The following is an 11,699-nucleotide window of genomic DNA, read 5'->3' as shown; positions in this document are numbered from 1 at the left end:
CCCCTCCTGCCCCAGGAGCGCAGGCAGTGGCAGCGTCCTTAGACTTGAGTGGATGTGTAGAGGCTCTGCACGTGTGTTCACCTTATACATGTACATGCGTTGTACATTATATGTGTCTATACACTATGTGTGTATATGCACGATAGGTTATACCTGTATCTGCATCATGCCTGTTGCATATTTGCATTATATGCCATCTGCATATATGTACATGTATAATGCGTGTATAGGTATCCAGGTTGTAGCTGTATTTTTTTGCAAAAATCCTGTTGGTTTGATAAAAGACATCACCTCTGTCTGCGAGCCTTGATTGCCTAATGTGTGTGTATGCATACACGTTTCCTGTGTATGCATTATGCATTATATGTTTATTATTATGCATATGTTTATTATATTTAAGTGTATATGTTTTATACATTACATATGTATTTTACGTTATCTGTGCATATACATTATACAACATGTATATACGTTGTGTGTGATATGCGTCTATGTGTCTATGCACGATACAAATATATCCAGGTTGTAGCCGTACTGGTCAAATAGCAAAAGCAATCAGGACTCATGGTAGAGGTGATATCTTTTATTAAACCAACTAGATTTTTTGCCAAAAAAATTTCAATTAAAGAAATTATTTTGCAAAAATCTGCTTGGTTTAATAAACAATATGGCCTCTACCAGGAGTCCTGATTGCTATATACAATACAGGCAACCCCCACGTAACACTGTTTCACTTAGCGGTATTTTGCTATAATGCTCATTTTAAATTGATACCTGATTTCACTTAGCACTCAGCGGGTTTTGTTATAATGCTTATGGTCGCCATCTTGGGTCATTAAAAACAATTCCAGTCACCATCTTGGGTCATCAAATACTTTCGGTTTCACTTAACACTCGTTTTGCTTAACGCTCGGGTTTTCAGGATCTGATTAAGAGCGCTAAGCAGGAGTTGCTTGTATATGTATATACATACATTCATATGCTTTATACATGATCTGTGTATATACATTATACATGTATACAGGTATCATTTTGATAAAAGTATCATTATAAAAGGTATCATTTTGGTACCAAGAGTTCTAGTTTTTTGTATGTCTTCTTGTCTCACACCAACACAGCTACCAAGTGCACCCCTGAAACATGGACGATGCCGAATTTTAGCTGATTTTGGATTTTAAACGTCATTGCAGAACAACAAGATAGATTTTTTACCTCCCTGCCTGCCATCTGACACCTCCAAGGAAGGAATTCTACCTAATCAACACATCAAAGAGCTACTTAGCACAGCTCACAAAGACACTAATGGACCCAGAGGGAGACAGCCTTCCATCTTCAGCTTCCTCTGTGCAGAAGTGAAGTTTATTTCCTACCTATAGGGACTTTTTACCATCTTGTACCATCTATACCTTTCCCAGAGCCTGATGAAGGGACTTTGCTCCCGAAAGCTTGCAGAAAAGGACAATTTTCTTGTGGTTTCCCAGTTGGTCTAATAAAAGGTATCATTTTGGAACCAAGAGTTCTAGTTTTTTGTATGTCTTATACATGTATATGCATTACATGTGTATATTCATGAGTTATACATGTATATACACATTATATATGTGTGTGTGTGCATACATGTGCATACATGTACAATTAATCGAGTCAGCATGGATTCACCAAGGGCAAGTCACTCTTGACCAACCAGATGGCCTTCTGTGATGAGATGACTGGCTCTGTGGATGTAGGAGGAGCAGTAGACATGATATACCTTGACTTTAGCAAGGCTTTTGATATGGTCTCCCAACAACATTCTCACCAGCAAACTGAGTAAGTATGGGTTAGATGAAAGGACTGTAAGGTGGATAGAAAACTAGCTGGATCACGACTCAGAGCGTAGGAATCAATTACTCTCTGTTTAGTTGCCAGCTGGTCTCAAGTGCCCAAAGGGTCCGTCCTGAGGCCAGTTTTGTTCAATATCTTCATCAGTGACCTGGAAGATGGGATGGAGTGCACCATCAGCAAGTTTGCAGATGACATCAAGCTGCGGGGAGTAGTAAATACACTGGAAGGTAGGGCTAGGATTCAGAGAGACCTCAACAAATTGGAGGATTGGGCCAAAAGAAATCTCATGAGGTTCAATAGGGATAAGTGCAAAGTCCTGCACTTGGAATGGAAGAAATCCATACACCAGTACAGGCTGGGGATGACTGGCTAAGCAGCAGCTCTGCAGAAAAGGACCTGAGGGTTACAGTGGACGATAAGATGAATATGAGCCAACAGTGTGCCCTTGTTGCCATTAGTATACTGGGATGCATTAGTAAGACCGTTGCCAACAGATTGAGGGAAGTGGTTCTTCCCCTCTATTAATCACTGGTGAGGCCACATCCAGAGTACTGTGTCCAGTTTTGGGCCCTCACTACAGAAAAGATATGGACAAATTGGAGAAGGTCCAGCAGAGGGCAACAAAATGGCGAGGGGGCAGGAGGACATGATTTATGAGGAGAGGATGAGGAAACTGGGCTTATTTAATTTGGAGAAGACAAATCAGAGGGGATTTAATAGCAGCCTTCAAGTATCTGAAGGGGGGGTTCAAAAGAGGATGGAGCTAGACTGTTCTCAGTGGGGGCAGATGACAGAACAAGGAGCAATGGTGTCAAGTTGCAGCAAGGGAGGTTTAAGTTCCATATTAGGAAAACCTTTCTCAGTAGGACAGTAATAAAGCACTGGAACAGATTACCCAGAGAGGTTGTGGACTCTGCATACTTGGAGGTTTTTAAAACTTAGGTAGACAAAGTCTTGGCTGGGACGGTCCTGCTTTGAGCAGAGGGTTAGGCTAAATGACTTTCTGAGGTCCCTTCCAACCCTAATTTTCTATGGTTCTATGCAATATACGCTCTGTGTGTGTATGTGCAATACCATATATACAAAATGCTATTTCAGTGCTCATATTATTATAATGCTAAAGACAATAACAGTTATCTAATTAGAATTCCTTATAATCTTACATCTGTGTACCAGTGTGGTTACCATGCACAGGGATGTGTTTCTTTTCTTTCCATAGTGTCACACCATCCTTGGATGATGGTGTCGCCGTGGATGTAGTCTTTCTAGACTTTAAGAAGGCCTTTGACACTGTCTCTCACCCCATTCTCATCAATAAATTAAGCGACTGTGGCATTGATCCCTACACAGTTGGATGGGTAAAAAATTGGCTGATGGGGCACACCCAGAGAGTAGTGGTGGATGGGCTGTACTCAACCTGTCGAGATGTGAGCAGTGGGGTACCCCAGGTGAGATGTGAGCAGTGGGGTACCCCAGGGCTCAGTCCTCAGGTCCGCACTATTTCACATCTTCATCAGCGACTTGGACGAGGGGGTGGAAAGCATGCTGTCCAAGTTTGCTGATGACAATAAGATATGGGGCGAGGTAGACACGCTTGAAGGGAGAGAGAGGCTGCAACTAGATTTAGATAGACTACAAAAGTGGGCAGATGAGAATAGGATGGGGTTCAACATAGATAAATGCAGGCTGCTGCACCTTGGGAGAAGGAATCCACAGCATACATACAGGCTGGAGAGCCTTCTTGAAAGCACAGAGGCAGAAAGGGATCTTGGAGTCATTATTAACTCCAAGATGAACATGAGCCGCCGATGCCAGACTGCAGCCAGCAAGGCCAGCCATACCTTGTCATGCATCCAAAGGTGCATCTCAAGCCGGTCCAGAGAAATGATACTCCCGCTCTATGTGACTTTGGTCAGGCCGCAGTTGGAGTACTGCATCCAGTACTGGGCGCCACACTTCAAAAGGCTGCCTACAAGCTCATCAGGGGGGATCAACAGCAAATAGGGAGAGCCCTTTTCTCCCCAGCACCACCTGGGGTGACAAGGAACAATGGTCATAAGCTGATGGAGAGTAGGTTTAGGTTAGAGATCAGCAGGCAATATTTTACAGTTAGGGAGGCCAAAATCTGGAACCAACTTCCCAGGGAAGTGGTCCTTGCCCCTACCTTGGGCAAATTCAAGAGGAGGTTGGACAATCACCTGTCTGGAGTCTTGTGAACCCAGTATTCATTCCCGCCTGTGGCAGGGGGGCAGGCTAGATGATCTGTTCATGTCCCTTCTGACCCTAGCTACTATGAAACTATGACATTTTCTAACCACTTTACCCCAGTGTAACCTGCATGATTAACTGTACCAGTATACACCAATGATGTCATAGATTCATAGATTGTAGAATCGGAAGGGACCACAAAGGATCATCGTGTTCGACCCCCTGCCCCTGGCAGGAAAGAGGACCAAGGTCACATGACCCCAGCCAGGTGCCTATCTAGCCTCCTCTTGAAGACCTCCAAGTTAAGTGATAGTACCACCTCTCTTGGTAACCCATTCCAGATTCTGGCCACCCTTACTGTAAAAAATTTCTTCCTAATGTCTAACCTGAATCTACTCTCCACTATTTTGCACACATTATTCCTAGTAACTCCTAGGGGTGCTCTGGTAAATAGCGAATTTCCAATTCCCTGTTGTCCTCCCTTGATAAACTTATAGGCGGCTACAAGGTCTCCCCTCAAACGTCTCTTATGAAGGCTGGAGATCCAGATCCCTCAACTTCCCCTCGTAGGGTCTTTCACAGAGGCCGCTAATCATGTGAGTGGCCCTCCTCTGAACCCACTCCAGATTCTCTGTGTCCCTCTTGAAGTGCAGTGCCCAAAACTGGACACAGTACTCCAACTGCAGCCTGACCAATGCCGCATAGAGGGGGAGCATCACCTCCCTTGATCTGTTGATCATGCATCTGCTAATACATGACAAGGTGTGATTGGCCTTGTTGATGGCTTCATTACACTGCCAGCTCATGTTCATCTTGGAATCAACTATGACTCCAAGATCACTCTCAGCCGCTGAGTGGCTGAAGAGGTCCTCCCCCAGCCTATAGGTGTGCTGGGGATTCCTCCTCCCTAGGTAGAGTACCTTACATTTATCTTTGTTGAATTGCATCCTATTTCATTCTACCCATTGATCCAACCTGTCCAGATTGGCCTGTATCTGCTCCCTGCCCTCTGGTGTGTTAACTTTGCCCCATAATTTGGTATCATCTGCGAACTTGGAGAGGGTGCTCCCAATATACCTACAATGTACCAGGTCCTGTATTGTCTTTCAACTCTACCAAGCTATTTATAAGCATGAATGGAGTCTCAAATCTATAAACACATACCAGTCCCAGCATCTGTTCAGCCAAGAATGGGACTACAGGCAAGAAATGAAAATTCAACAAAGACAAATGTAAGTAAGGGCTATCCTTAGGAAGGAAAAATCAAACAGACAAGGACAAAACAGGGTAAGCCAGGGTTAGGCAACCCTTGGCCTGGGTGCCAGAATGTGGCACATGGAAGTATTTTGTTTGGCACATGTGCCTCAGGGTGGACAGTGGAGAAGGGGTCAGGGATGCACTGCCACAACAAGGATTGGACCCCTCATGGTTCCCTCTCCATCCACCCCTGGCACACCAACATCTTACAAGTCGAGGTTGTGGGTGTTTTGGCATCCTGCCCAAAAATGTTGCTGATCCCTGGGCTAAGCAGTCATACTGCTGAGAAGGACATGGTGGGTGGGGGCGGTGAATTACGTGGTGTCACACATTCAACTTAACACTTACTAACTAAAATGCAGGCAGACACACATGTGGTCAAGCAGTTTAGCAAGTGTTAAGTGCCCTCCTGGTATTGCAAAATTGTTTCCTTTCAGGAGGAGGGTTTAATAGGCAACTAGATTCCAGTGATTGGCAACAGTTTCAAATGAATGCCTTACAAGGCCCACAGACCCAATACCAGTCAGCAGGGGGATGCAGCTGCAAAGAAGCAAAGTCAATCTTTGCTGCATTAACTGGAATATCATGTACTATAGCAGGTGATAATACTACTCACGCTAGTTAGGTCTCAACTGGATCATTGTGGGCAGTTCTGAATTGTCAAGGTGAAATGTGAGTTAAAGCGCAAGCAGGATAAGGAAAGGTTCTTTGAGTAGATATGGTATCCATTATTGCACCAACTGAGTAGATGGAAAAAAGTTCTTAGCACACTTTAAGGTGCAGTCACCCTTCTTCAGGGAAAGCTTGCTAAGAACTTTTTTCCGACTACTTGGTCTAATAAAAGATATCACATCTACTCAGAGAAACTTGCTTGTCTATATCCTTAAACCAACATGGCTACAACCAAAAACCCAGCAGGATAAGGAAAGATTGATAGAACTTGTTTTGTTTGAAGGAGAAGGGGGTGGGGGATATGATAGTAGTTTTAAAATATTTTGAAAGGCTGTAATAAATGCACAAATTTAACAGAATTTAAACTGCATATTAAATCTCATAAAAACTGCCCTGGCTATCAGAAAAGAACACACTCCCACACACATAATATATAAGAGTAAGACTTTATTTTGGGCTATTATGCAATCATTTCTATATACACTATGCAAAAACATGTAAATCAGGACAAAATATTTTTTTAAATAAAATTAAAATATGTTATATTAGATGTTTGATTTTTAGTACAAGCAGTCCTCAGACTTATGACACAATTGGTTCCTGAAAATGGCAGTCTTAAGTTGAAATGTTGTAACTGAGAACCAATTTTCCCATAGGAAACAATGTTATAAATGGGGGATTGGTTCCTGAACCAAGGCCCAATACCCTGTTTTCACCAAAAATGGCCCAGAATTTTGTACTCAATCAATTATAGATGGGTAATATAGCTACATTCATGTATTTATATTGTAAATAGCAATCATATTGATTTGGAAGGACTTCTTTGAGGTGACTTTGCTGGATTTTTGAAGGGCTCTTGGTTAGACTTTTTTGGCTGGAGTCTTCTCAGGAATCTTGGATGCAGGTTTTTCTGGAGTCTTGTCTGCTTTCTTAAAAAAGTGTCCAAGGAAGTTTGGGCAGATGTTCTCCAGGGAGATGGGTTACACAGCGACTTGTTCGCTGACATGGTGTCACATCAGATGAAGCATTGTAAAGTTGAAACTGAAGTAAAAAAGTTGAAATGGTGTCAATTTAGAAACATTGTAAGCGTGAAACGTTGTAAGTTGAGGACTGCCTGTACATGATTTGTTTTTTTTCTGGTTCCAAGATGGCAAATCCCCACTCCCAAAATGAGTACTTCCCGGAGCGGGGGGGGGGGGAGTGGAGGGAGACTTCTGGTGGCAAAGGTCAAGGATTAGAGGGTGGGACTTCCAATCCCAAGGTGGCGATCAGAGGTCAGGGCACCTGTCAAGGGCAGGGCTACCCTTGCAGCCTTCAACAGCTCATCAAAAGTCATTAAGCAGCCCTCCAGCTGAAATAATTGCCCAACCCTGTGCTACACACATAAACAAGCATCTACACCAGCCAAGTTTTGTTTCTCATGTTCACACCCTGGCTGTGCCATGCCCCTACATACATGCATATATAAATATACTGGCTATGCTATATTCTACACACCCAACTACCTGTGTGCATATACCACCATACTATGTCTCATATCCTCTTTGGGACAAGGACTGTGTTTTTGTTCTGTATTTGTATACAATGTAGCACAGTGATTCAATGGTCCATGGATGGGGCTTCTACCCACTAGGGCAGAGCTTTCCAAACTGTGTGCCGCAACACATTAGTGTGTCGGCGGCAGTGTGTAGGTGTGTCGCGCGAAATGCAGAAAATTTTGCGGAAGGGCACCGTGGAGCTCCCTTACTTGCGTCTGCTTCCCTTGGCCCCTCCCCCGGAACTGAATTACTGTGTCGCGAAATGATGCATGTCTAAAAAGTGTGTCACCAACATGAAAAGTTTGGAAAGCTCTGCACTAGGGTAATACAAATAACAATAATAATATATGCACATCAGCCACACCATCTCCCACACATGCAAATGTTGTATCCTCACTACACAGACATGCACACACACAGGTACACACTGGCCATGCCATCCTCTTCACATATACACATCAACAGTGTGTAGCTTACACACACACATATATATATAGATATACATACTCAAGTCATGCTACAATGTAAATCAGACTATAACAAATCATGCTAGCCCTATTTTCCTACATGCCATCCATTCTGAAACCTACCACACCACAACACCCACACATATATATACCAACCTTGCCACACCTCTTAAACCAGCTTGGTTGTTCTTGCTTCCTTGTATGCGCGCGCGCGCACACACACACATACACACACACACACACACACACACACCCACCAATGCACCAAACACTACAAAGTCAACCACACCCTCCCCGATTACACTATATCCCACTGTATCAATTCTGTTTTTGCTGCCTTCCTCTATAAGTTGACCAGGCCCTCACAATCCCATACACAAACCACATTGCCCCCTCCACACACTCTACTTATGACATCTTCCAGACATATGCCATATGCCCAGAAAGGCACAAGATGTTTCCGTGCAGTCCTAAAACTTGCATACTAACTTTCTGACAGGTAAGCCGACTTAACTTTTTTAAGTTGACATAACTGTCAGAGCATACACACATATGTAAAGCACAGCCAACTTAACTGTGGCACAAGATAATACACCTCCAAAGTGTATTATCATGAGTTGCATTAGTTAAGTCAACTTAGCTCACAAGATGGCTGCCACCATGTCAAAGAGCTATGTGCGTGTACACTCCAATGTGGCTTAAGTTGACTTAGTTAAGTTAACTTCATTAAGTCACCTTATTTTACACCCCTCATGGGCACTTTTACACGTGCTCAGGTGGTGGAGTGGCAGCACTTTAATTAGAGCATCTCTGAGAGCCACTGTAACTAAAGCACAGCAGTGTCTTGTGTATCAGTGGCCCCCGTTCAATGAGCTTTAAATAAAGCACCCCTTCTGCCATTTTGGAGCAAGGGGACACTGATAGATGAGATGCAGGAGGTTGCTGAAGTATGGTAATTACCATGCTCCAGCAGACTCAAGTAGTTGGAGCAGTCTCCATGCTTGTGCACAGGCACCCCATGTTACCAGTCCCTCAGAAACCACACTGATGCCACAACTTCAGTCTAACACTTTACCAAACCACCTTGTCATGCACATTGCCACCCACGGAATCCTACAACCATATATCATCTTAACACTGAGGGCCAGATCCTATTCCACCTATTAAATAGACTTAGGGTATAAACAGATGTCACCAATGGAGCAGATCAGCTGTGACATGTTTTATAGCAAATTCAAAAAATAACATCTTCCATTCAGCCCCAGATCATGTGGAATACAATACATCAATCTGCCTCTACCACCTCTCTCTCTCTGGTGTCCCGGACCTCAAGGCCTTATAACCACCTTAACTTAACTACAGCCTTTCTATCTTGTGCAGTCTCCTTCCACTTTGTCACATTTTCATCTATCCCTTCCAGAGGAGTTTTTATATAATCTTCTCATTGTTGCCTTCTTGATCTACCTTGAGGTCTGATATCCTCCACCTCAGCTTCCAAAATGTAGCTCACATGCCTTCTCTCATCAGTTCTCATGATATGCCCTGCCATTTCATTTTCTGCACTCTTATCTTGTTCAAGATATCAGATCCAAAACCTTTAACAAAAAGATCCCCTCTCACATGCAATGAACAGGTTGCATTCAACCTCTATGTTCTTTCAGTCACTGGTCCCTTCACTTTGATTGCCAGAATCTGACATTTGTTATGCAAGGCTATGTCCAATGGAAACTGATTGACACCATCACCAATTTATTTCTCAGAAAGCATCAAACAATTGATAGAGTAAGAGTATTGATTTTTGGTTGCTATCATTCTGTTCATCTAAACTGGTGATCTAGAGTTGAAGGTGCCTGTAGCCAATTAGCAGACCCTTAAGCTATTCAGTTCTCAGTGCTTTAAAAAAGTCAGTTGTTCCACAATAATTTATGTAGCTTAGGTGATAAAGTCTCTGCATTGAGTCAATATTTTTAAAGTACAGTTTTCTTTTTTCACTAGTTTTGACTAACTAAAATGCCTTCTAGGGATCTCACAGAAATGTTCACAAAGAACTTCTATTCACTTTGTATAATTCTCAATTTCCAAGAGGTTCACAATATGATTACTCAGGAAGTTAAGTGTGTTTAAATGTCTAACAAGACTTTAAAATAAAGGAAAGATTATGAAATTCTGTACCTGCTACCTGTAAGGTTTAGAAAAAATGTCCCTACTCATTCTCAGGTTATTCAGGCTTCTAATTCCCTAAAACTGTGTTCTTTCTAAAAACTGTAGTGAAATACTGTTTCTTTTAAAGCTACAGCTAAAAAAAAAAAGCCAGAATTTGGAGAAATTCTTCATGCTTCATTATAATGTGTCATTTAGGGTTTAAGTGTAAAAATTACACATGCAAAAATAGTGTCAATGTCACAAAATAGTTATCTAATTGAAAAACGATCAGAACTTATCAAAAGAACTGTGCCCACTGAATAAATGTCATTATTTAAATAACCACTATCTAGATGAGAAATGTGTTACGAGTTAAGACAATTGATTTATTACCTTGACTACAGACCTTTTATTATAAAAGGACTACGGTGGGCTACTCCTATTTTCTACATTATAAGCAGTATTGCTAATGTATTTATTAACTGATCTGAAAAAAGGGAGAGCCACAAGAGTAGCAAAATTTGTCAAGACCAAGAAGGATGCAGGGAAATTTTGGAGGGACCTAAATAAGACAGATGAATGCGCACCATGATAAGTAAATGCAGTGTTGACAAATGCCAAGACATAGATTCATAGATGTTAGGGTTGGAAGGGACCTCAATAGATCATCGAGTCCAACCCCCTGCATAGGCAGGAAAGAGGGCTGGGTCTAGATGACCCCAGCTAGATGCATATCCAGCCTCCTCTTGAAGACCCCCAGGGTAGGGGAGAGCACCACCTCCCTTGGGAGCCCGTTCCAGACCTTGGCCACTCTAACTGTGAAGAAGTTCTTCCTAATGTCCAATCTAAATCTGCTCTCTGCTAGCTTGTGGCCATTATTTCTTGTAACCCCCTGGGGTGCCTTGGTGAATAAAACCTCACCAATTCCCTTCTGTGCCCCCGTGATGAACTTATAGGCAACCACAAGGTCGCCTCTCAACCTTCTCTTGCAGAGGCTGAAAAGGTCCAGGTTCTCTAGTCTCTCCTCGTAGGGCTTGGTCGGCAGGCCCTTAACCATACATATGTGCAGGCCCTTAACCATACACATGTGCCTCTGTATGGAATAACCTGGACTGTTTACACATCTTATAAAGTTATGAATTAGCTACAACAGTGCTATCTAGAGAAATGTTCAAAACTGTAACAAATTCCTAAATTGGGTCTCCTTTCTGTTACCTACATACTGCTATGTGGCTATTGTTTCTAGGATAAAGGTGTTTTTAGTTCTGTTTCTGTACAGTATTTTAAGCAAGAGTAATAGAGCCCTGTCATGGTTTTAACATATAAAGACAAATTAGGAATTTTAATCTAAAAGCCTCTTGTGATCCATGAAAAATCAGTCAGTCTAGGCCTCCAGAATGTCATGGTTCAAAATAATATTCTAAGATTGCCCACCCATCATTCTGCCACTTCTGGAGTGTCTGTAGATTATTGCAGCTCAGGAAAAAAACAATGCAACATTGTGAATTACTCAAAGGATCCCTCTGTTCAATGTGCTTAGGCCAGGCTTGTCCAACATACGGCCCGTGGACCGCCATGTGGCCTGCCAAGC

The 11,699-nt window shown here is 42.6% G+C and overlaps 1 protein-coding gene across 1 annotated transcript in view; it reads right to left on the bottom strand.

Annotated features, from left to right (window-relative positions):
* HBS1L (HBS1 like translational GTPase) overlaps positions 1-9,500 on the bottom strand; it is a 113,257-nt gene extending 103,757 nt beyond the window's left edge. The window contains exon 1 of the mRNA XM_006030672.3: positions 9,431-9,500. Within this exon, the coding sequence (XP_006030734.1) occupies positions 9,431-9,500 (70 nt within the window). The remainder of the gene's footprint in view (positions 1-9,430) is intronic.
* Positions 9,501-11,699: the final 2,199 nt, after the last annotated feature.

The sequence above is a fragment of the Alligator sinensis genome, unplaced genomic scaffold (assembly GCF_000455745.1).
Source record: "Alligator sinensis unplaced genomic scaffold, ASM45574v1 scaffold417_2, whole genome shotgun sequence".
In the NCBI taxonomy this organism is placed as follows: Eukaryota; Metazoa; Chordata; order Crocodylia; family Alligatoridae; genus Alligator; species Alligator sinensis.
This window is presented reverse-complemented; position numbering and strand designations above follow the sequence as displayed.